At 42.7% G+C, this 24571-nt stretch overlaps 2 protein-coding genes across 6 annotated transcripts in view; both read right to left on the bottom strand.

The window, feature by feature from the left end:
- Positions 1-24571, bottom strand: part of NSRP1 (nuclear speckle splicing regulatory protein 1) — a 554990-nt gene that overhangs the window by 80927 nt on the left and 449492 nt on the right. The window lies entirely within an intron of this gene.
- Positions 1-24571, bottom strand: part of EFCAB5 (EF-hand calcium binding domain 5) — a 186374-nt gene that overhangs the window by 5749 nt on the left and 156054 nt on the right. For 4 of the 5 annotated variants that reach the window (XM_050763292.1, XM_050763290.1, XM_050763289.1 and 1 more), the window contains 5 exons: positions 24299-24451; positions 17369-17472; positions 13509-13762; positions 12027-12313; positions 11237-11333 (listed from right to left, as the gene is read on the bottom strand). In XM_050763292.1, coding sequence (XP_050619249.1) covers positions 11237-11333; positions 12027-12313; positions 13509-13762; positions 17369-17472; positions 24299-24451 — 895 coding nt within the window. The remainder of the gene's footprint in view (positions 1-11236; positions 11334-12026; positions 12314-13508; positions 13763-17368; positions 17473-24298; positions 24452-24571) is intronic. The other variant, XM_050763291.1, reaches the window with a different exon arrangement.

The following is a 24571-nucleotide window of genomic DNA, read 5'->3' as shown; positions in this document are numbered from 1 at the left end:
GATATTTTTCTTGCACCCCAGAGATAGTTTTTAAAAAAATCTTCTGGGGTGCTTGCACTTAACTTTGGAGACCACCAAGTTAAAATATGAAAGAAATTGAATGAATAATGCTTTTCTAGATGATTAACATGCATTCAATTTTGCTACATCTGAAATTCCTACTAAGACTAATGTAAAGGAAAAGAAAGAAGAAAAGAAAAAGAAAAAGAAGACATAGGAACTGGGCGTGGTGACTCATGCCTGTAATCCCAGCTACTCAGGAGGCTGAGGCAGGAGAATCACCTAAGCCCAGGAGTTCAGGGTTACAGTGAGCCATGATCACACCACTGCACTCCAGCCTGGATGACAGAGACAGACCCTGCCTCTATAATTAATTAATTAATTAAAGAAGACATAAAACACAACGATAGAAAGATCAGGAAAAAAGAAACACCAATATTTAATTCCTATTCCTGTCCTCTCAAAGTCCCAACAACTTCCTCTCCCATCCTCACTCTGGCTGATGACTCTGCTTTGAGCTTCACTGTAAGATTGACACAAGCAGAAGGCAACTTCCGTAGACTCCCACCAGCACACCTACCCCTCACTCTCATCTGCACCTATGTTCTCTATCCTCTTGCTGTCTTACGCCAATTCCTCCCTTGGTGCGGTAGATCCAGGGTAGTCAAGTAATTCATTGTCCAAATTGGTACACTTGAGAGAGAGAGGATGCTAACTGGAGAAGTCACCAGAACAACAAGCAAAAACTTGGGCTGTTCCAAGGTAAATATAGAATGTATGGTTACTCTAACAGCAGCCCATCCTCTCTCACGTGCTTGAGGACATTGCTACAGGAATTCTCTATCTTCAACATTGTTAACTTCTTGCTCTCTACAGGATTTCCCATCAGAATCAAACCTACTGTTATCTTTCCCATCTGAGAAACAAAACAAAACCTTGACCCCATTGTCTCCTCCAGTTACCACACCATTTCTTTGCTCCCCTTCGTGGCAAAACATTCAGAATTGTCTCTACTCAGTGTTCCCACCGAGACTTTCCTCCCTTTGCCAATCATCTATTCACCAACCAGTCTCGATTTTGTATCTCCAGCTTAGACCTTTCTCCAAAACTCCAGATTTATTTAACCATCTACATATTCACATCTCTACTTCCATATCTAATAGATATCTCAAACTCAGCATGTCAAAATCTGAACACTTCATCTCCCCCGACCAAAGCCTGCTCCACCTACATGTTCTCCATCTCGGCTAATGGTAACTCCATCCTTCCAAACCCTGAAGTCAGTCTTGGCTCCTCTGTTTCTTTCTCATTTCACACTCAAACTGTCAAGATATATTTTGACTCTGCCTCTCAAATATATATAATATGACAACTTTTCACCATTTCCACTGGTACATTCCTCATCTCTCATCCGGATTCCTGCAACAGCTCCTCTAGTTGGTCTCTCTGCATCTCTTCTTGACCTCCAAAGTGTCTTCTAATTATAGAAGCAGGGCGATCCTTTTAAAACACAGGTCATATCATTCCTCTGCTGAAAACCTTGCAATGGCTCTACTTCACTGGGTGTTGTGGCTCATGCCTGTAATCCCACACTTTGGAGGATAAGGCAGGAGGATCACCACAAGCCATAAAATCAAGACATTATGATAGTCTTCAAGACCTTAATTGATTCAGTCCTCCATTACCTCCTGAACTCATCTCCTTACTTACCTCCCGTTCTCTGACACTGCTGCTGACACAGTGGCCTTCTTGTTGCTATTTGAACACACTGGTTGTTCCTGCCTTAGGGCCTTTGCTTTGGCTGTTTTCTCTGCCTGGAATACTCTTTTTCTTTTCTTAGGATACAATATCATCAAGCAACACCTGGAATATTCCTTCTACATTCATATGGATGATTCCCTCGCTTCCTTCACATCTTTGCTTAAATCTCACTTTTTTTTTTTTTTTTTTTTGAGACGGAGTCTCACTTTGTCACCCAGGTTGGAGCGCAGTGGCGTGATCTTGGTTCACTGCAACCTCCGCCTCCTGGGTTGGAACAGTTCTCCTGCCTCAGCCTCCTGAGTAGCTGGGATGACAGGTGCCTGCCACCATGCCCAGCTAATTTTTGTATTTTTAGTAGAGATGGGGTTTTGCATGTTGGCCAGGCTGGTCTTGAACTCCCGACCTCAGGTGAGCCATCCACCTCAGCCTCTCAAGAGTGCTGGAATTACAGGCATGAGCCACCGCGCCCAGCCTAAATCTCACCTTCTTGATAAGGCCTACCTGACTTCTCTATTTAAATTTTCAGCCCGTGCCTCCTCCCTGCCTCCCACCTTTGCATCCACCGCCTTACTCTACTTTGCTTTTCTCCCCCATAGCACTTATTTTCTACCATAGTATATAATTTATTACGTTTATTGCTTATCCTCTGCTCTCCCCTTTAGAATGTAAGCTTCTTGAGGGCAGGAATCTTGGTCTATGTCATTCACTACTGTACCCTAGGAACCTAGAACAGGGCCTGTCACATGGAGAGCACTGAGATAATTTTAGTTGAGTGAAAGACAGAACAACAAAATTTGAGAAATATAAAGCAGGTGAAGAAGTGGTAGCAGACAGGAGAAAAGTGGAATCCTAAATCAGCAGTGGAGAAAACCTAGAACCAACCTTCTATATATCCCAGAATCCTCAAAGGGTTCAGAAGGGTTTGTTGAAGTTGTTTAGGAAAAAGGAGAGAAAATATAGGGATTTTTAAGACTAAATCTGGGAGATCCAATGTCTGAATAATAGGAATCCCAAAGAGTGAATACAGAAAAAAGAGGGCAGGGCCACCACCAGCGTTATAGGTCCCCTTGGTGTAAAGGTGAGGAAAACACACCTACTGCGAGGGAATGCATCCTGTGGGCACAGAGCTTGGTGAATGAAAAAGATGCTCCTCCTCCAAGCAGATGTAGCTTCAGGTTAAGGCACACAGTCTAGTGAATGGAATCCGGGATACATTTTGGCCCCCACCCACCTCCTTAGCAGAGCACCTTTGTGCAGTGTACAAATTGCACAGCTGTAAGTAGCAGTCTTCATGCCATGGAGGAAATCATCCAGCACTTAACAACCTAGATTTCACAATTGAAAAAAGCCCAGCTAGTACACTGATCAAATGATGAAAACAGACCCATAAAAAGGCATATCATTATGAAATTTTTGCAACTTTGGGGATGAAGGGATGATTCTACAGCTTCTGGAGAGAGATAAAAAAAGGTCACACCGATTTAGAAAGGCTTCAGACTTCTTAACAGCAACCTTTGCTTTTTTTTTTTTTTTTTTAAGAGATTAAGTCTCACTTTGTTGCCCAGACTAGAGTGCAGTGGCATGATCATAGCCCACTGCAGCCTTAACTGGGTTCAGCTTCTTGAGCAGCTGGAACTACAGGCATGTGCCACCACACTTGGCAAAGTTTTTCATTTTTTTTGTGGGGACAGGGTCTCACTATGTTGCCCAGGCTGTCAACAGCAATCTTTAAAGTTGGATGACAATGGAGTCTTTTCCACAAAAAGTTAAACATAGAGTTACCATATGTTTGCACTCCAAAGGTATATACACAAGAGAGCTGAAAATACATGTTTACACAAAAACTTACAAACAAATGTTAATGGAGGCATAATTTCAGTAGCCAAAAAGTGGGAACAACCTACAGGTGCATCAACTGATGGGTGAATAAACAGAATGTGTTCTATCATAGAATATTATTCAGCCACACACACAAAAATGAAGTACTGATACAAGCTAGAACATAGATGGACCTTGAAAACATTATGCTGGGTGAAAGAAGCCAGATACAAAAGGTTACGTATTGTGTGATTCCATTTACATGAAATGTCCAGAATAGGCAAATCCGTAGAGACAGAAAGCAGATGAGTGGCTCCCAGGAGCTAGAGGGAGAGGAAAGAAGGAGTGACTGCTAATGGGTACAGCGTTTCTATTGGGGTGATGAAAATGTTTTAAAATTAGATAGTGGTGATAATTGCACAATCTGGGATATATATTCAAAACCACTAAATTCTACACTTTAAAATGTACAAAGAGTGAAATTTATGGCATGTGAATTATGTCTCAGTTTTTTAAAAAGACAGTGGAAAGCCAGGTGCGGTGGCAGCACTCCTGTAGTACTGTAGTAGCTACTTGGGAGGCTGAGGTGGAAGGATAGCTTAAGCCCAGGAGTTTTTTTTTTATTTTTCTGTAGACAGGGTCTCGTTCTGTGGCCAGACTGGAGTGCAGTGGTGCAAACATGGCTCACTGCAGCCTCAACCTGCTGGGTTCAAGCGATCCTCCCATCTCAGCTCTCCTGAGTAGCTGGAACTACAGGCACATGCCACTACTCCCAGCTTTTTTTTTTTTTTTTTTTCAAGTTTTTTGTAGAGACAGGGTCTCACTATGTTGCCCAAGCTGGTCTTGAACTCCTGGGCTCAAGCAATCGGCCCACCTCAGCCTCCCAAAGTGCTGGGATTACAGGCATGAGCCACTGTGCCTGGCAAACCCTGGAGTTTTGAGTCCAGCCTGGGCAATACAGCAATACCCCGTCTGTTAAAAATATATAAAACCTGGCCAGACACGGAGGCTCACGCCTGTAATCCCAGCACTTTGGGAGGCTGAGATGGGTGGATCACCTGAGGTCAAGAGTTCGAAACCAGCCTGGCCAACATGGCAAAACCCCATCTGTACTACAAATCCAAAAAAAATAGCAAGGCGTGGTGGCAGGCGCCTGTAATCCCAGCTACTCAGGAGGCTGAGGTAGGAGAATTGCTAGAACCCTGGGGGTGGAGGTTGCAGTGAGCCAAGATCACACCACTGCACTCCAGCCTGGGTGACAGAGTAAGACTATATCTAAAAAAAAAAAAAAAAGTATATATATAAAAAATATATATTTATTAAAAATATTATTTTAAATATCTATTTTATTTATATATAATTTATTATATATTATTTATTTATATATTTTATTATTTATTTATAGATTAAACAATATGTTTTTTATTTAAAATATATATAAATAGGCCGGGCGCGGTGGCTCAAGCCTGTAATCCCAGCACTTTGGGAGGCCGAGACGGGCAGATCACGAGGTCAGGAGATCGAGACCATCCTGGCGAACACGGTGAAACCCCGTCTCTACTAAAAAAATACAAAAAACTAGCCAGGCGAGGTGGCGGGCGCCTGTAGTCCCAGCTACACAGGAGGCTGAGGCAGGAGAATGGCGTAAACCCGGGAGGCGGAGCTTGCAGTAAGCTGAGATCCGGCCACTGCGCTCCAGCCCCGGCGACAGAGCGAGACTCCGTATCAAAAAAAAAAAAAAAAAAAAAAAAAAAAAAAAATATATATATATATATATATAAAAAAATGTAAAAAGACAATAGAGCAATGTCTTCAAAATTATCTTCCACAGCAAAGTAGAAATCAAGTGTGAGGACTGAATAAAAACATCTTCAAAAACGAAAGGTCTCAAAAAATTTACCACTTACACACTCTTTCTCAGAAAACTACCGGAGACATGTTACCTGAAAACAAGGGACTAGACCAAGAATGACGAAGAGAATGGCAAATTAAATTCCTACAATAGGGGCGAAGTGAATCTCAGGAAGGCAGCTGAGTAGCAGATCTGGGGGCAGGGGAAAGACTTTAGATAGAGAAAGAATTGAGGCCTGGGTATGGTGGCTCACGTCTGTAATCCCAGCACTTTGGGAGGCCGAGGCGGGAGAATCCCTTGAGGTCAGGAGTTCAAGACTAGCCTGGTAATATAGTGAGACCCCCACCTCTACAAAAATAAACAAAATTAGTTGGGCCTGATGGCACGCGCCTATAGTCCCAGCTACTTGGAAATCTGAGCCAGGAGGATTGCTTGAACCAGGGAGGTTGAGGCTGCAGTGAGCTGTGGTTGTGGCACTGCACTCCAGCCTGGGTGATAGAGTGAGGCCCTGTCTCAAAACACAAAACAAAACAAAAAAAAACAGAGGAATTGAGATCTCTAGAAGAGATGGCTTTGGGAAAAGAAAATAAATTAGACCTAATAAATTACCTGATAGAACTATCTTATGGGAGAGACAAACGGAAGGGGTGGGAATTATCAAGAACTACAAATAAAACTAAGAAAGTTTAAAAATAAAAGACAGGCTGGGCGTGGTGGCTCAAGCCTGTAATCCCAGCACTTTGGGAGGCCGAGACGGGCGGATCACGAAGTCAGGAGATCGAGACCATCCTGGCTAACCCAGTGAAACCCCGTCTCTACTAAAAAATACAAAAAAAGCTAGCCGGGCGAGGTGGCGGGCACCTGTAGTCCCAGCTACTTGGGAGGCTGAGGCAGGAGAATGGCATAAACCCAGGAGGCGGAGCTTGCAGTGAGCTGAGATCCGGCCACTGCACTCCAGCCTGGGTGACAGAGCGAGACTCCGTCTCAAAAAAATAAAAATAAAAAATAAAATAAAATAAAAGACAATTATTTACTTCAGGAAAAACAAAAAAGATGAGGAATCAAAATATGCTACAATCCTCAGGTGTGTATAATATTTGCATAGGCAAAATCATGTAAACATTGCATCTTTATTTAACCCCAAATTATAAATACAACTATATTGGGAGGATGGGGTAAGAGAATAGTGGCATAACAGAACGAAATCTTCATTTTTAATCAGAGGAAATTGACTGATAAGGTTTAAAATTGATGAATCAAAAGATAGCAATATGTGCATAATAGAAATAGATGTGCAAATGCCAAGAAGAAAGAGTGAAAGGACAAAACACGGTTGCCTCTGGCGAGGGGGACTGAAGAGAATGAAAGAGAAGATATAGGCTAGTGACTCTTTTTAGGCTTTTAGTTCTATGTGACCTTTTCAAGTACTTTAATAAAAAATTTAAAGCCGGCGCAGTGGCTCATGCCTGTAATCCCAGCACTTTGGGAGGCTGAGGCAGGCGATCATCTGAGCTCGGGAGTTTGAGATCAGTCCAACCAACATGGAGAAACCCTGTCTCTACTAAAAATACAAAATTAGCTGGGCATGGTGGCACATGCCTGTAATCCCAGCTACTTGGGAGGCTAAGGCAGGAGAATCGCTGGAACTCAGGAGGCGGAGGTTGTGGTGAGCCGAGATCGTGCCACTGCACTCCAGCCTGGGCCACAAGAGCGAAACTCTGTCTCAAAAAAAAAAAAAAAAGTGTATATATATATGCCTGTAATCCCAGCACTTTGGGAGCCGTGGTGGATGCATCACCTGAGGTCAGGAGTTCGAGACCAGCCTGGCCAAGTGGTGCAACCCCGCCTCTACTAAAAATACAAAAATTAGCCAAGCGTGGTGGTGCACACCTATAGTCCCAGCTACTCAGGCAGGAGAATCTCTTGAACCTGGGAGGCAGAGATTGCAGTGAGCTGAGGTTGGGCCACTGCGCTCCAGCCTGAGTGACAGAGCAAGACTCCATCTCAAAAAAAAAAAAAATATATATATATATATATACACACACACACACACATACACACACACACATATATATATATAATATTTATATCCTTTCAGGATAAAAGACAGTTTTAACAGCCACTAAAATTTTTAAAAAATGAGTATCAAATTAAATAGAAAACTGTTCTTATTAATTTCTACAGTCGGTGTCCACTATGTCACCCAGGCTGGAGTGCAGTGCTATTCACAGGCACCATCATTGTGCACTACAGCCTTGAACTTCTGGCCCCAAACAATCCTTGTGCCTCAGCTTCCTAAGTAGCTGGGACCACAGGTGCACGCCATCATGCTCTACTTCTCATCAAGTTCATTTTTAAAAGCCTTTAATCAGATATGAAAGTAGCAGTGATGTTATCTACACATGTAGAACTGTGTTTACTTATTTCTCTTAATAACTACTGCTAGAAAACTTCAAAATTTAAATCACAAGAAGTGATAAGAAACATAAAGCGAGTGGCTGGTTTGATTTTCTTTTTTCCTCTGAATAACTTGGAACTGAAAAGGCAAGGGGTTTGCATGCATGGGAAATCGAAGCATTTCAGGCCTGAGATCTTTACCCAGCACAGAGTGTTATACCCTTCTCCGTGCATGGTGTGAGTACTTGTCCAATATCATAACTCGTAACTAAAAGGGCTTTTTAAGGGGCTCTTGCCAGGACAAAGGAAATCTGTTCTCAAGCGGAACTGATATTTCCTCCTCCATGGCCTAAAATCTGTGAGCAACTTGTAAATAAATGGCGCACTCTTAGCTCTCTATTAAACCCAAGTCTAGCTGTGATGGCAAGTTTTTTCCTATAAGAGGGAGCCAACAGCAATTTCCATTCAAGATGACTAAGTCCAAAAGACAGCAGAGAACTGTAATTGAATCCAAAGCAATGTTAGCACACAGAAGGTTTAAATGAATAGGACAGAACTATGTTCCTGTCGTCTGATTGTCCATTTTGGCTTGACCCATTTAAAAGAAAAAGGCACGTCCTCAGAGTTGCAGATTCAGTGCTGTTTCCTACTTGTTATTTCTGGATTGTCGGTAGAATCATTCTACCAAGGTTCCTGTCAGGTCCTTAGCTGTGCAGTGGGGATTAAGGAATGAGTCATGTTCCGTTTTTGTAATGGAGTTGCAGGAAGCGTGGCACCTACGAGCGCCACCGCGGTGGCGGCAGTAGCAATTAGGGAAGGATCTTCCAGGGAAGGCGAATCTTGAAGATAAAGTTAATTAGGACTGTGAGTCCAGCAGTCCTCCCCTGCTGATGGGAAGGCACCTTCCTTCATTGTCACTCTTAGAGGATGATGGTGTCATTTTATTGTGGAAGCTAGTGGGTTTCTTTACAAATGGTGACAGCACTGAGCCTCTGGCTGCTTTGGCAGAGTTGGAGCTCTGGGAACCATGTAGGAGAAGTGGAGGGCCTGGGGCACTCCTGCTGAGACCAATGTCTGTGGACTTGTAAACACTTGGATTTAGAGGAGGAGGTACAGTCACTTGGCAGACACCCAGGTTCTAGACAGAAAAGTGATTCTGGTTATACTTGCGATAGGGGACAGCTTTTCTTGCCTCTGGGTCTAAGAACATTTCCAAGCAGGCAACATCTGTCTAAAACTCCTGGGAGGGGGACATGGAGCAGATATGGGGCATCCTGAATGACCAGATGAGACTGGCAGCAGAGGTCCAAAGTGGGTGGGGAGAATAGGTCCTTGAGAAGGTGGTCAAGTCATGAATCTCCAGGTAGAAGAGACCAACTACTAGGAGTTATCTTAGGCGAAGTGACAGAGAATAGTAGGCTGTTGATGTACTAGTGCATACACAGCTGTCTGGGAGTGCTCACTGGAGTCACAGGGTCCCCCACAGGGAAGTATGTCAGCAGCACTCACCTGCAATGGCACAGTCTTGGGAGGCCAGGCCTGCTCAACAAAGCTACCCAATGTTACTTCACAGATGACTGGCTCAATCTAAAGGCAGGACACAGCTGCGTGGAGTTCCACCAGAATAAAAAAAAAACCTCCTTTTTGTTGTTGTTGTTTTTGAGATGGGATCTCATTGTGTTGCCCAGTGCAGTGGCATGATCACATTTCACAGCAGCCTCAACCTCCCGGGCTCAAGTCATCTCCCACCTCAGCCTCCTGAGTAGCTGGGATTACAGGCATGCACCACCACACCCAGTTAGTTTTTATATTTTTTTTTTGTAGAGACAAGATTTTGCCATGTTGTCCAGGCTAGTCTCTAACTTCTGGCTCAAGCAATCTGCCCACCTTGGCCTCCCAAAGTGTTGGGATTACAGGTGTGAGTCACTGTGCCCAGTCAAAAATACCCTTTTCTTTCTTTTCTTTTCTTTTTTTAAAAAATTATTATTATACTTTAAGTTCTAGGGCACATGTGCACAACATGCAGGTTTGTTACATAGGTATACATGTGCCATGTTGGTTTGCTGCACCCACCAACTCGTCATTTACATTAGGAAATACCCTTTTCTTGAACTAGGATGAAGAGGGGGTAAGAGTTGGCAGCAGAAGCCCTAAGAAAGTATGGGCACATTACGAGCCGTAATTCCACCCTTTTGGTAAAGTAATAGTTTGGAAGGCGTGGTGGGTTAGGAGCTATGCTATAGAGTCTAGCAGTCTCTGCCTGTCACAGGCTGAGCCTACAGGTATTATTGGTGACATTTCATTCTGGGTAGATTCGTGGAGTAGGGCCCTTACTTAAAGCTGCTAGGCCAGGTAAACTTTGAGCAGCAGATTGCCCTGCCTGAAGACTCCTCTCCTTCTGGCACAAATAGAAAGGCACCCCGAAGAATTCCTCTCCCTTCCCCTAAGCAAGAAGCTTAGCATTTCCTCATGTAACTGCATCTGAAGGAGAGAGCGTTGGTATCTGGGTGACCTACGAACTTTCTCGGGATTGCTGCGGAGACTGGTATAACCAAAGGCTTGGCGGCAGTGACTGGGGAGCCTATGGGCTATTTTCTGGCTGAGTCGGGCTCCGTTAACTGCAATTAGTATTTCTTCCATCAGAGGGCACTGTTGGAAAGCAGAAGGTGGTGGGAAGGGTTGGTGGTCAAGGCTGCTCAGGAATCAGCTAGGATAGTTCCCTGTGAATCCACAGGGTCTAGAGCGTTGGTCTAGAGCCTCCACAGTAGGAGAGCGGGAAGAGGAGGAAAGGGATAGATTTAGTGAGCAATTTCTACAGAGCCATTTTCCCAACTATGAATTATTTTTCATAAATAACAAAGAAAAAAACAAACTTTAAATGAATTCCTCATCACAGCCTGAGACCTCTGAGAATACGGGTCAGCGGAGGACCTTGGGCCTCTGTTTGTATATTTACTTTCATATGCGGCCTGTTCCCTGTGGTCAAACAACTAATCGTTTTCTCCAACCCGAGAGCCTCGCTGCTGTCCATTTTTGGTGATTCTCCTCCCTGAAAAAGTCTATTATTTTCTTTGGTTATTTATTGAAGCTAAAGATAGCCTTTTTGCTTAACATTTCTATTCTCATTGCAGCCCCATTTGCATTTTTAAAAATAAATAATGCACATGTAGTTAATAAGTGGGAGATAGATGTGCTTTTGAATTCTCATACGTGTGGCATAGACAGTGACTTTGGGGAATGATGCAATAGATTATAGATAGTGTCCCTCCTCTTAGAAGACTTATAACTATTTTCTCCTAAAAACTGAATTTATGACCCACTTGCTTTATCTTAATAAAAATCTCTTAATCACAACTGTGTTTTATTGCTGTTGCTATAGATTTAGGCTGTAATTAAGTGAAAATTTACCTCTGATATATTCATCAATGAGCTGTACATTAACTTCCACATGCTTGGCAGTTGGATCAAAGACACAAATATTGTTGACTAAATATTTGTTAATATACTGTGAACAAACAACAAGAGAAAATTTATGGGATCACCAGCAAGCAGAAATACAGTGCCCAGTTCAACAGCTTACATAATTCCATTTATATAGATTTTAAAATAGGCAAAACCAATCAATGGTGTTAGAAGGGAAGATGATGGTTACCCATGGCCAGGCATGGTGGCTCACGTCTGTAATCACAGCACTTTGGGAGACTGAGGTGGGAGGATAACCTGAGGTCAGGAGTTTGAGACCAGCCTGGCTAACATGGTGAAACCCAGTTTCAACTAAAAATATAGAAAATTAGCTGGGCATGGTGGTTGGCACCTGTAATCCCGCTACTCGGGAGGCTGAGGCAGGAAAATTGCTTGAACCCAGGAGGCAGAGGTTGCAGTGAGCCAAGATCGTGCCATTGCACTACAGCTTAGACAACAAGAGTGAAACTCCGTTTCAAAAAAAAAAAAAAAAAAAAAAGGTAATGGTTACCCTTGGGGTGGGTAGGGTGAAGGGATGATGAGGAAGGGTACAAAGGAGAGCTTTTGGGATTCTATAAATGTTCTATTTTTGATCTAGGTCTGGTTACATGAACATGTTCCACTCAGTAAAAATTCTCGCATTTGTACCCTTACGATTTATGCAATTATGATTTGTGCATTTAAATTTGTTTAGGTGATTCTTCAATTTAAAAGGTGCTTTAAAAAAAAAACTTACAAATTTACACTTATCCCAACTTCCAAAGTCACTGGAAAATTCCAACTCTGGATGAAAGAACAAGATAACCGCCTTCAGGGTGTCACACACTAGTTCCATGTTGGCTTTCAGCTCTATGGATTTGCTGTCTTGAGGATAATTTGGCTCTGTTAGAAGAGTATGGTCATAGAGCAACAGTGACACAAATTCCATGGAATTGAGTAGTTGTATGCTCTCCTGTAGCTCGAGCAGCATGATTCGGAAGAAGAGAATTCCTGCCCGCTGGACTTCCCCGACCTTTTCAATCTCTGGAATAACAAAATGATAGCTCACCTTGCTGTTCAGTCTAATGTACATTGCTGTATATTACTTTTTCATAGGATTCTGAACATATGATAGTAAATTTTTTGTCAAGAAAAAGCAGACCATATCCTTCGGTTTTAAACAACCTTAGTTTCTTTAGCCATGAAATCAAAAGAAAGAAAGGAAATTACTCCTGGTGAAGCTCATAGAAGAGGCTTTGAGAAAAGGCAAAAACTTGGGTTTTAGAGTTAGACCCTGGTTGGAACACACGCTGTCCACCTTATTAGTCTATTGTCTCTCTGAATATCCTTTTCCTCTTCTGTGAGAATGGGCTTAATCCCTACTTCCTTGGTTAGCTGTGAGAGTTAGAGAAGATGATATACGTAAAAGTGCTTAGTTACAGGTGTTACACATAGTGAACACTCAGGAGACATGAATTTTCTCCTTTCTTCTTATCCCACTCTATGACATAGTTACAAATCTTTTGGCTTAATCCCACATAGTGTTACTCTTCTAATTCTATTCACTTCATTCTAGGAAGCCAAAGGTTTCCATGCCTTCTTCCTCCCTCCCTCTCTCCAAGCTGGCATTGCACTGAGAGTAGTCTAGTGGATATGGAATTACAAAAACTAAAGTCTTGTCTTGCCTCTCCCACCAGCTTGCTATTGGACCTTAGATAATCCACTTTACTTTTGCAGGCTTTGGCATCTTTATCTGTAAAACGAGATGTTCTGATTACTTAATGCTGTATAACATAGTGGGAAGAGCACCCAAACATAGGTTCAAATCCAGCCCTCACCATTTCTTAACTGTGTGATTGGGGGCAATTTGCTTACTTTCCTCACCTGTACATGGGGTATCACTATTCACCTCATAGGGTTATGGCAAGGATTAAATGAAATAATACCTGAAACACATAATGGGGGCATTTAATAAATGTTAGTTCTAGCTTGCCTTTATGAGCCCTTCCAGTTCTAAAACTATATGAATCTAACCAAGAGAATGTGATTCCTGGCTGTTTGCTTTAATTTGTAGACATTACTCATCAGCGCAAGACTGCATAAGGGAATTCCTTTTACCTGGAAAGGTCTGTATATTGTAACAATTCATTTTAGAAAGTGCATATTTCATTGCACTGCCTGTGATTTCCCCAAAACCTATTAAACTTGTGAATTTAGGCTGATGCCACACGAACAATACCTAAGACATATTTTTTCTCTATCTCTCCAGATAACTCGCCAAGGATTTCATAGCAGGCCACTTGGACCACTTTCATCATTTTCTGTAGATCTTTATATTCTTGATACAACAACATCCTATTTCGGCCGATGTTAAAATCGAGGACCCCCAGAGCCTCTCCTGTTCTCTCACGAAGTGGAACTACTATGTGGGTTTCTCCACAGGCAGAGGCCAGAACGACTTCTGAACTGTCAGTACATTTAAAGAGGAAATCTCTGAAATCAAAACCAAATAAGCACAAAGATATTAAACTTCTGCCTGTTCACATCATTCTACCCAAACATATTGAATTACTCTCTTGTGCCTACCTCACTTCCACCATGCCAGGCCTTCTTGCTGTTTCATCTGCCTGGAACATTCTAGCCCTTGATTTTACTTGGCTGTCTGTCTGCTCACTCTTGTCTCTGCTCAAACATCCCCTCGGCAGAGAAGGCTTCCCTGACCACCCAATCTCAGGTAGCAAGCAGCGCCCAAGCCACTCTCCATCATGATACTCTGCTTCGTTGTCTTTACTTATCTGAAGGTGTTCATGTTTTGTTTACTTATTGTCCATTATGCTTTTGTTTACTTATTGTCCATTATGCTTTGGTGGAGTGCCAGCAGAAATGATGAGCGTGTTAGGTCGGGTTCCCTAGAAGCAGAGCCTGAGACAGGGATCCTTATGCAAGTGATTTATTGAGCGAGTGTTTGCTGGAGAAACCTGTGAGGGACTGAGGGAAGCAGGATAGGCAAGGGGAAGAAGCTAAGTAAGAATGTAATTTCACATGAAGTCTAGCCTCGGCCTGATCCCAAGGGGAGCTCTGACAGGTCAATTGTACCAAAGAATCTGTTCCACCTTGAGACAAAGGGAGGGGTCTTTTGTATCCTAGCGCTAGTCAGTCATTGGCTCTAAGCTGCCCTGGGTGTGTGTGAGCAGTTTGGGCTGGGGGAGTGTTTACACATCTCTTAGGTACCTCCTGGTGAAGAGCTCCAATCGCTCCAGGGCACTCCTCCAGAGAAAGTTACGGTGTGAGCCGTTACTTGTAGCCGTGCCTACAGAAGCTGGTAAAAAGGCATTTTGGGAATCTGGGTAGAGCATCTATAGCATCTGCCTCAGTGAGAGACTTGAGATTTTTCATGGAAATATAGCGGCTGCTTCTTTCTCTTGGTGAGGCACAGACACACCTCTTTTTCTTTCTTTTCCTTTTCCCCATCTACATTAATTCTGATATGCCATTTCTTTAGGGTATTTGTAAAAAATTGGTACTTTGCATCCTCAAAAAGCACATTTATAGTTTCTATATCAATCCTACAGTAACAGGTAAGATGATGTCCTTCTGCTCTTCCCACCCCTTTTGCTGCTGCTGAGCCACCACTTTCTGTTGTGTCTTGATGACTGCCATAGTAGTAATGCATCATACTAAGCTTTCCAGGCATAACAATAGAGCCCATTGGTCAACTGACTTCCTCCAAAGACATCTGTTCTAAGTTACACACAAGAATCCAGGGTTATGCATGTTCCCACTCATAGGTGGGGATTGAACAATGAGAACACGTGGACACAGGGTGGGGAACATCACACACTGGGGCCTGTAGTGGGGGTTGGGGGGGAGGGGCCTCAGGAGATATACCTAATGTAAATGATGAGTTAATGGGTGCAGCACACCAACATGGCATGTGTATACATATGTAACAAATCTGCACGTTGTGCACAGGTACCCTAGAACTTAAAGTATAATTTTAAAAATACATAATAAAAAATTAAAAAAAAAAAAAAAAAGAATCCAGGGCTATGAGTCTGGGTATTACAAGGACTTCTGTAAAGCTCTTGACCAGCACAAGGAATAGCTATGTGGAAAAGAGCTTGAGAGTGAATGAACATTCTGGCATGAGGCCAAGCTAAAACTTAATTGCCATATGTAATTAAATGTTGAATTAGCCTACTAGTCTGGGATGACTGGGTTACTGCCTACTCAACGACAGCGACCCCCTAAGAAGCAGTCATTCCCTTTTGCAATAGGTGTGTTCTCAGTTAAGATCTGTTTACATTTGTACACATTTTAGTAGTGTTCCTTGCATTTGACAAGTGAGAGTCATTCTAAGTAATTGAGAACCAAGTACTTATTAAACACAACATGCTCTGCCTTCTCTCCAACTCTGCCCCTGCACGTCTTCTTTAAATAAAAAAGACACATTCACAGCCTTGCTAACATTCACAGATGAGCTCTGATGAGTGATGTGAATATATTATTCATAATTATGGTGGGTTTTTTGTTGAATTCCATATTTACAAGGAAATTCATTGAAAATAAAACACTTTCATGCTTTAAAACTTGCAATTTTAAAATAAAATGCCAATGAAATCTGTTTTAAAAAGGACTTAGGAAGGCTGGGCACCATAAAAAAAATTAAATGAGCTGGGCTTGGCAAATACATGTAGTCCCAGCTATTTGGGAAGCAGAGGCAGGAAGTTAGCTTGAGTCCAGGAGTTTGAGACTGGCATGAGCTATGATCATAGCACTGCACTCCCACCTGGGTGATACAGCGAGACCCCATCTCTCAAGAAAAAAGGACTTGGGAAAAAAAGAGCCAATATGTCCCATGCAGACAACATTCTGCTGAAATTTTTCTTTAAAAGCCAATCAGAATAAAATTCAGTGTGATCATTAGAGAAATGCACATCAAAACCCCAATGAGATATCATCTCATACCAGTCAGAATAGTGATTTTAAATCAAGAAACTAGAGATGCTGGTGAGACTGTGGAAAAATAGGAACGCTTTTACACTGCTGGTGGGAATATAAATTAGTTTAACCATTGTGGAAGACAGTGTGGTGATTCCTCAAAGGCCTAGAACCAGACATATCGTTTGACCCAGCAATCTCATTACTGGGTATATACCCAAAAGAATATAAATCATTATATTATAAAGATACATGCACACATATGTTCATTGCAGCACTAATCACAGTAGCAAAGACATGGAATCAACCCAAATGCTCATCAATGATAGAATGGATAAAGAAAATGTGGTATACACACACCATGGAATACTATGCAGCTATAAAGAGGAATGAGATCATATCCTTTTCAGGGACATGGATGGAGCTGGAAGTCATTATCTTCAGCAAACTAACACAGGAACAGAAAACCAAACACCACATGTTCTCATTTATAAGTGGGAGCTGAACAGTGAGAACACATGGACACAGGGAAGGGAACACACTGGGGCCTGTCAATGGGCAAGGGCAGGGAGAGCATTAGGAAAAAATAGCTAATGCATGCGGGGCTTAATACCTAGGTGATGGGTTGATAGGTGTAGCAAACCACCATGGCACAAGTTTACCTATGTAGCAAACCTGCACATCCTGCACATGTATCCCGGAACTTAAAATTAAATTAAATTAGGCCGGGCGCGGTGGCTCAAGCCTGTAATCCCAGCACTTTGGGAGGCCGAGGCGGGCGGATCACAAGGTCAGGAGATCGAGACCACAGTGAAACCCCGTCTCTACTAAAAATACAAAAAATTAGCCGGGCGCGGTGGCGGGCGCCTGTAGTCCCAGCTACTCAGGAGGCTGAGGCAGGAGAATGGCGGGAACCCGGGAGGCGGAGCTTGCAGTGAGCCGAGATCGCGCCACTGCACTCCAGCCTGGGCAACAGCGTGAGACTCCGTCTCAAAAAAAAAAAAAAAAAAAAAAAAAAAAAATTAAATTAAATTAAATTGAAAAGAAAGAATACAAGTCAGTGTGTATGGGCCAGAGCCAGAAGCTGTGTCTTTCAGGTCTACTACTGTAGCAGAAGGATGTGTTCTGGCAGCCAAACAAAACAGACATGTCTTGTACCTGAAGATGCATGACTTCCTGTGGATGGTAGGAGGATTTTTGTGGATTTCTGTTAGACCCAGCTGCCCTGCAACCATCATGTTGCGTAAAACATAGTCTGAATCCTTGAAAAGAGGAAGACATTTCATTAGAGAGGAGTAAGTAGACCTCATATTCCCATTAAAGCTTTTGGGGACAGATAAATAGAAAAAAAAAAAAGGAAAGCTTAGATGACCTCTGGCTTTAAGGACAGTGTCATTTTACTTAGTACTATTAAAGAACAGGATAATTGTTGTTTTTTTTTTTTTTTTTTTTCGAGATGAGTTTCACTCTTGTTGCCCAGGCTGGAGTACAATAGCACGATCTTGGCTCACCCCAATCTCCGCCTCCCGGGTTCAAGCAATCCTCCTGCCTCAGCCGCCCAAGTAGCTGGGATTACAGGCATGCGCCATCATACCCAGCTAATTTTGTATTTTTGGTAGAGACAGGGTTTCACCATGTTGGCCAGGCTGGTCTTGAACTCCTGACCTCATGTGATCTGCCCTCCTTGGCCTCCCAAAGTGCTGGGATTACAAGCGTGAGCCACCCCGCCCGACCCCGGCTAATTTTTTGTTTGTTTGTTTGTTTGTATCTTTAGTAGAGACAGAGTTTAACCATGTTGGCCAGGCTGGTCTCGAACTCCTGACTTCAGGTGATCCACCCGCCTCGACCTCCCAAAGTGCTGGAATTATAGGCGTGAGCCACCGCGCCCGGCCGATTTACTTTCTTCACTTCGCTATTGGGACGACACTCTCTCCTGGTTCTCCTTCTACCTCACTAAACAATCCTCATTCTCTTTGCTTCTTTATTTCCCTTACTTCTAAGAAGTTTTCAAACTGTAGGTCAACACACAACTTACATGTGGGTTGTGAAAATATTTTAATGACTTTTGATCAATATTTTTTTCATAGAAACTATTTATGAAAGTATATTAACATATTCTGTAAATACAGTAACTGTAGGAAACACAAATTCAATTAAGAGATGTAAAGAGGGGTTTTTATGAATCATTCCTTTGAAAAAATAATTCTTGGAGCATGCCTGTAGTCTTAGCTACTCCAGAGGCTGAGGCAGGAGGATCGCTTGAGTCTAGGAGTTCAAAGCCACAGTGAGCTCCGATCATGTCACTGCACTTCAGCCTGGGCAACAGAATGAGACCTGGTCTCTAAAAAAATAAAAATAAAGATAACTAATTATTGGAATAAAGAAGAAATATGACAAGAGGATACATAGAGGCTGCATGCTAAATGGTGCTTGGAAGAGGAACCGCTGCTTTGTAATGTGAAATTTCCTCTTGCCTCTATACTCCATGACCCCAAGGGTTCTTCCAAACTCTTTAGAAGGGAAATGTTGTCAACATTATCCTTGGAAAATTGTTAAGATTATCCCATATTGACGACTGGGCTTCTAGCTTCTTTCCAAATTTATTTCTTTCATGGTTTGTTACTTAATGTTACATACTAGACTGAAAAAATATATATATATTGAAATCTCACCCTGTGTATCTAGGTTTAAATGTTTAGCCAAAACTTTCCTGTTTTTCCCTCCAAAATTGTATAAATTGACCACTCCTGCTGTTAGATCAGAAGCATAATACAGAAAATAAGCGGCTTAAAATAATATGCCTGAAACTAAGTTTATTCTTTATTTGATTTTAGTCGGACCAAAAACTGTAAATTCAGCGAGCCCCTCAGCAATTATTCAGTAGTGAGAAAAGCACTCCTAGTAAAATTTCCTAGGAAGCCTTTTGGGAAAAGGCTGCAATTATATTTCCCCTCCTTTTCTTTCTTCTGGTTCTGGCTTGTTATTTTTTTCCCCTTTCGTCTCCAATATCTATCCATGCTCACCTTTCCCATTGCAAATTGTTTATCTCCTTTGCTTTAATATTTATCCTCTTTTCCTTTTTTCTTGTTTGACAAACACTTTTTTTTTTTTTTTTTTGTAAAAAACAAGGAATGAAATAAAAGAGAGAATATCAGAAAATATAACATGTAGGGAAAGTAGGTATTCTTTTGTGAAATTTCTGTTTCATGTGTGTGCCCGCATGTTCATGTAAGGAGTCAGGATGGAAAATGTTTTTCATACTGTGGGTCACAGTCAGTACAATTTTTTGAGCCATAGTGATTCCAAACACTTGGAGCACCTCAGGGCTCAGTCCTGAGACTTTTTTTTTTTCTTTTCTCACACATTCCTTTGGTCATCCCTTCCAGTCTCATGGTTTTGTGTTTTGTTTTGTGTATTGCGGTAAAACATACATAGCATATTTCTCATTTTAACCATCTGTTTAAGTGTACAATTCAGCGGCATTGAATACCTTGACAATGTTATGTAACCCAGTCTCATGGCTTTAAATGCCGTTTATTCATTAGCCTGGATTTCTACCCAAACACCGAGGGCTTATACCCAACTGCCTATTCAATATCTCCTCTAAGATGTCTAACAGCTATTTCAAATTGTAGTTAAAAAATTTTTTGGCCCAGGTGTGGTGACTCACACCTGTAATCCCAACACTTTAGGAGGCTGAGATGGGACAACAGCTTGAGTCCAGGAGTTCGAGACCAGCCTGGACAACATAGGAAGACCCCTGTCTCTAAAAAAAAAAAAAAAAGAAAGAAAGTTTCGATTTACTAGGTAAAAATTATCTTTTACTTAACTTTGTATTTATCTCATTGAGAATAATTGAATATTTTCTTACATGTTTATAAACCATTTGCATGGGTATTTTTTTCCCGAAGTATACTTGCCCTTTGCTTGTTTTTCTTTTGGATTTTTTTTTTTTTTTTTTTTTTGAGACAGAGTCTCACTCTGCCGCCCAGGCTGGAGTGCAGTGGCCAGATCTCAGCTCACTGCAAGCTCTGCCTCCCGGATTTAGGCCTTTCTCCTGCCTCAGCCTCCCGAGTAGCTGGGACTACAGGCGCCCGCCACCTCGCCCGGCTAGTTTTTTGTATTTTTTAATAGAGACGGGGTTTCACTGGGTTAGCCAGGATGGTCTTGATCTCCTGACCTCGTGATCCGCCCGTCTCGGCCTCCCAAAGTGCTGGGATTACAGGCCCGGCCTTCTTTTGGATTTTTAAAAAAATTTCATTGATTTGTGTATAATCATGTTAACCCTTTGCCAGGTAAATGGTAATTTCCCCCAGTTTGTCACATGCAATTTAATTTTCTTTATAACTCTGGTGCAAGAAAGTTTTACATTTTTATCTAGTCAATGTATCAACCTTCCCTTAATTGTTCCAACCTTTGGTGTAAGTAGCAATCCTTCTCCAGACCAAGATTGTAAATGTCCTCTTAACCCTCATATTCTTAGCTATCCTGTGAAAATTAAAATCATTTGTCAAGTTTTTAAAAAATCATGTTGAGATTTTTCTTGGAATTTTGTTAAATTTATAAATAATTGTTGGAAGAAATTATATCTTTAAAAAATGATCTTCTTGTGGGAGAAAATCATGGCCTTCTACTTCGTAAGAACTATTTATATCACTTGACATAAATTATAGTTTGTTTCATATAGGGCCTAAGGGTGATGCGATGAAGTGAGGAAAATGTTCCAGAATGACAACATTTTTGAAATCCCTGAGGTAAAAGAAAATTTGCTTCCTATTAGGAAATGTGCGATGTGAAACATTAATTGTAGTGTTACATTTTTCTCCTCCTGAGAGTCTCTCCCCTCCTCTTCCCTCTCATTCAAGCAGAAAGTCTGTTTACTGCCTTAGAAAAGGAATGTGATGAGGTAGAAAGAAGAAATCACCGGCCAGTCTGACTTTCAAATTTTTCCAAAAGCCTACATTGCCACGACTTAAGATAGCAAACCAGGCACCCGTGTTAGCTACTTGTCTCTCTTGAGACCCCAGGGAAATAAAAGACTGCCGTACTGATTTCTTTGCTGGCTGTCAGCCGGGGGCTGCCCTTAGTGCCCTGGGTCTTTGTCCACAGCCCTGTGTATCTCGGGACCGGCAGTGGGGTGTTAACTCACCATCTTTCTGACTCTTCCTCCATCCTCCTGTCTCTCATGGATCACAACCAGAAAGGGTTCTCTGTTTTTAAGGGCTCATAGGATCCAGGGCTCACCTGGATAATCCAAGATAATCTCCCCATCTCAAATTCCTTAATCTTAATCACATCTGCAAAATCCTTTTTGCCATGTAAAGTGACATACTCACAGTTTCCAGGAATTTGGACATGGACATCTTAGGGGAAGGCATTATTCTGCCTGCCACAGTTACCTATTTAATAAGTTAGGTACTCCAAAGAAATAGACAGAGGTGCTTTGGGGTGATAAAGTAAAATACCCTGAATTTCGGCCGGGCGCGGTGGCTCAAGCCTGTAATCCCAGCACTTTGGGAGGCCGAGGCGGGTGGATCACGAGGTCAGGAGATCGAGACTATCCTGGCTAACATGGTGAAACCCCGTCTCTACTAAAAATACAAAAAACTAGCCAGGCGTGGTGGCGGGCGCCTGTAGTCTCAGCTACTTGGGAGGCTGAGGCGGGAGAATGGCGTGAACCCGGGAGGCGGAGCTTGCAGTGAGCCGAGATCAGGCCACTGCACTCCAGCTTGGGAGACACAGCGAGACTCCATCTCAAAAAAAAAAAAAAAAAAAAAAAAATACCCTGAATTTCATACCTAAGAGAATTTGAATCTGTTTTTATTCATCTATGGTTACTGTTAACAGAGCAGTAATTTTTTTCCTCTATGACTCTATACCTTACAGGAACATGGGCTTGAGGTGAGGGGAAGTATCTCAGAATTTACTTTATAATTCATATCAGTCAGGGTATCACAAGGAAGCAGATTGCCTCAGCTGGGTAATTTAAGGGGAGTTCAATAAAGGAACTATTTACGAAGGCAGTGTTTAGAATCCCGACCTGGTAATAAGGAAGAGCTGTTACCACTCTTAGCCTGAAGAGGTGGGGAAATGGGGTGTGGGCGGGGGAAGCAATGACCAGAACCAACAAAGGACAGCTGTGTGGACAGGACTGCCTGATGAAAGGTGAAGTGGCTTTTAGGAGAGAAACACAGCTAACCCACAGCAACCTGGCAGAGAGGGAGACAGAAGCACCAATGCCCCAGTTGCACTCTGCTTCTGCCCTCCAGTGTCCTGTTGGCAGCTGTCATTGGACAAACTCAAGCAGAAGCCAAAGGGCCAAAGAGCCCATGGATACTGGTTTATTTTTTGAGACACAGAGCAGGCTGGAAAAGACAGAGAAATGTGAATCTGGAGGGGCTGCAGAAGGGGAAGAGGGAGGCTGAGGAAGCTATGATCGTTGAGTGCTTGAAAAGAGCTTAGCCAGGCTGTTCTGGTCTCTGTCCCATCACGATCTCACTCACAACCCGCTGCTGGGTGGCCCTTCTCTCCCCCGACTTTTGGCAGGATCTTCTTCACCACCATAAGACAGTCCAGGTCAGATGGGATGTGACCCTGGTGGTTTTGTCCGTGGACTCTTGATTCTGAACCTATAGCTGCTGAAGTCATGCTTCTAGCTGACTGCTTTGGGCTATTTTGGCCTTTTCCATGGTGCCCTATGTGTTGTTTCTCTTAAGGCCCTGACAGTATTCTTCTGAATCTTCCCTGGGACCCCATGTGCTTTGAAGGGCCACTATAGCTGGGGCCCTTCAAACAGGGTGCTCTGCCCCAGTCCTAAGTGCCCTTGGAGGCTCCCAACCACACCCTCAATAGCAGTGCCAATTACAAGGCATTCTCTGCCTCCATGGCCTGGCCAACCCCAAGAGAGTCCATGATTCTGCCCTCATTGACGAAGGCCTCATCAGATTGAGCCAGACACTGAGGGAGGGAAGTAGGGACCTGGTGGGAAAAAGGAAAGAAGCAGCCCGGAGGGAAGTGCAGACATGCCTGCCGTGGGCCAGCCAAGGGACTGGGAGACAACCAGGTGACGCTACCACCCGACCAAGCACCTCCCAGAGTCATTCAGCCTTTCTGAAAGGAAAAACCTTTCCACCCACTCTCATCATATGCAAAATCCTAACACAAAGTATAAAGAAGCAAAGCAAATAGCAAGAATTCATGACATTATGGATAGGAGGGCTTAAAAAAAATTGGTGTCATATAACTGAGTCCTTCCAAAACAGCAGCTCCTAGTCCCTTCCCACTCCACCCATATGATTCTGGTGAGTGGTGCCCATTACTGTAAAGTCCACACTCTGGCCAGGGGTACATATCTCAGTATAAGTCAAAAAGAGTTTTCTGGCCCGGCACAGTGGCTCACACCTGTAATCCTAGCACTTTGGGAGGCCGAAGTGGCTGGATCATCTGAGGTTGGGAGTTCAAGACTAGCTTGACCAACATGGATAAACCCCATCTCTACTAAAAATACAAAATTAACTGGGCATGGTGGCGCATGCCTGTAATTCCAGCTACTTGGGAGGCTGAGGCAGGAGAATCACTTGAACCCGGGAGGCGGAGGTTGAGGTAAGCTGAGATTGCGCTATTGCACTCCAGCCTGGGCAACAAGAGTGAGACTCCGTCTTCTTTCTTGGGTTTTCCAAACTGGAACTTTTTACTGGATGCTTTTAGTAAGCATCTGACTTGCCTGTGGAAGAAGCCAAACTTTAGCTGGAAGAACAAAACCAATGTACAGAGGGAAACAAACATGAGAGGTGGACAGATGAACACAAGAGAGGACTGATGGTTTCAAATCCCTAGATCTGGCCATCCTGAAAGATAGCTTGACTCCCGCCCTTTCTTCATTTTGGTCACGTGAGTCAGTTAATTCTCCCTTTTGGCTAAGGCAATTTGAGGTGGATTCCTGTCACTCACAATCAAGGGTCTTGTATTGGGAAATCTGTCTTCAGTTAGACTAATAGCTAATTAATATGGTTTTCAAATATTAGCAAGAAATAACATCTAGACACTTGGCTACCTTGGAGAGATCTACCACTACTGAACCTTGCCTACCTGGGCTGGGCTAGGCTCTACAAAGTACATAGTGATGGAGGTGATGCTGGATGTGACGTCAAAGAGCCAGCCAATGCCAGTGATCACAATATGCAGAATGTGCTCCCGGCTGTGGACGTAGTGATAGGCAGTGCTAAAGACATTGGCAACACCCTGTAGAGACAGAAAATTCAAATAGCCTACTCTTTTTAAAATAGAAAAAATAATTAGTAATATAGTAATCGGATTACCTTTACCAGTAATTTAATTACTTCTTGATAATCTACTTCCTGC

The sequence above is a fragment of the Macaca thibetana genome, chromosome 16 (assembly GCF_024542745.1).
Source record: "Macaca thibetana thibetana isolate TM-01 chromosome 16, ASM2454274v1, whole genome shotgun sequence".
Taxonomy (NCBI): domain Eukaryota; kingdom Metazoa; phylum Chordata; class Mammalia; order Primates; family Cercopithecidae; genus Macaca; species Macaca thibetana.
This window is presented reverse-complemented; position numbering and strand designations above follow the sequence as displayed.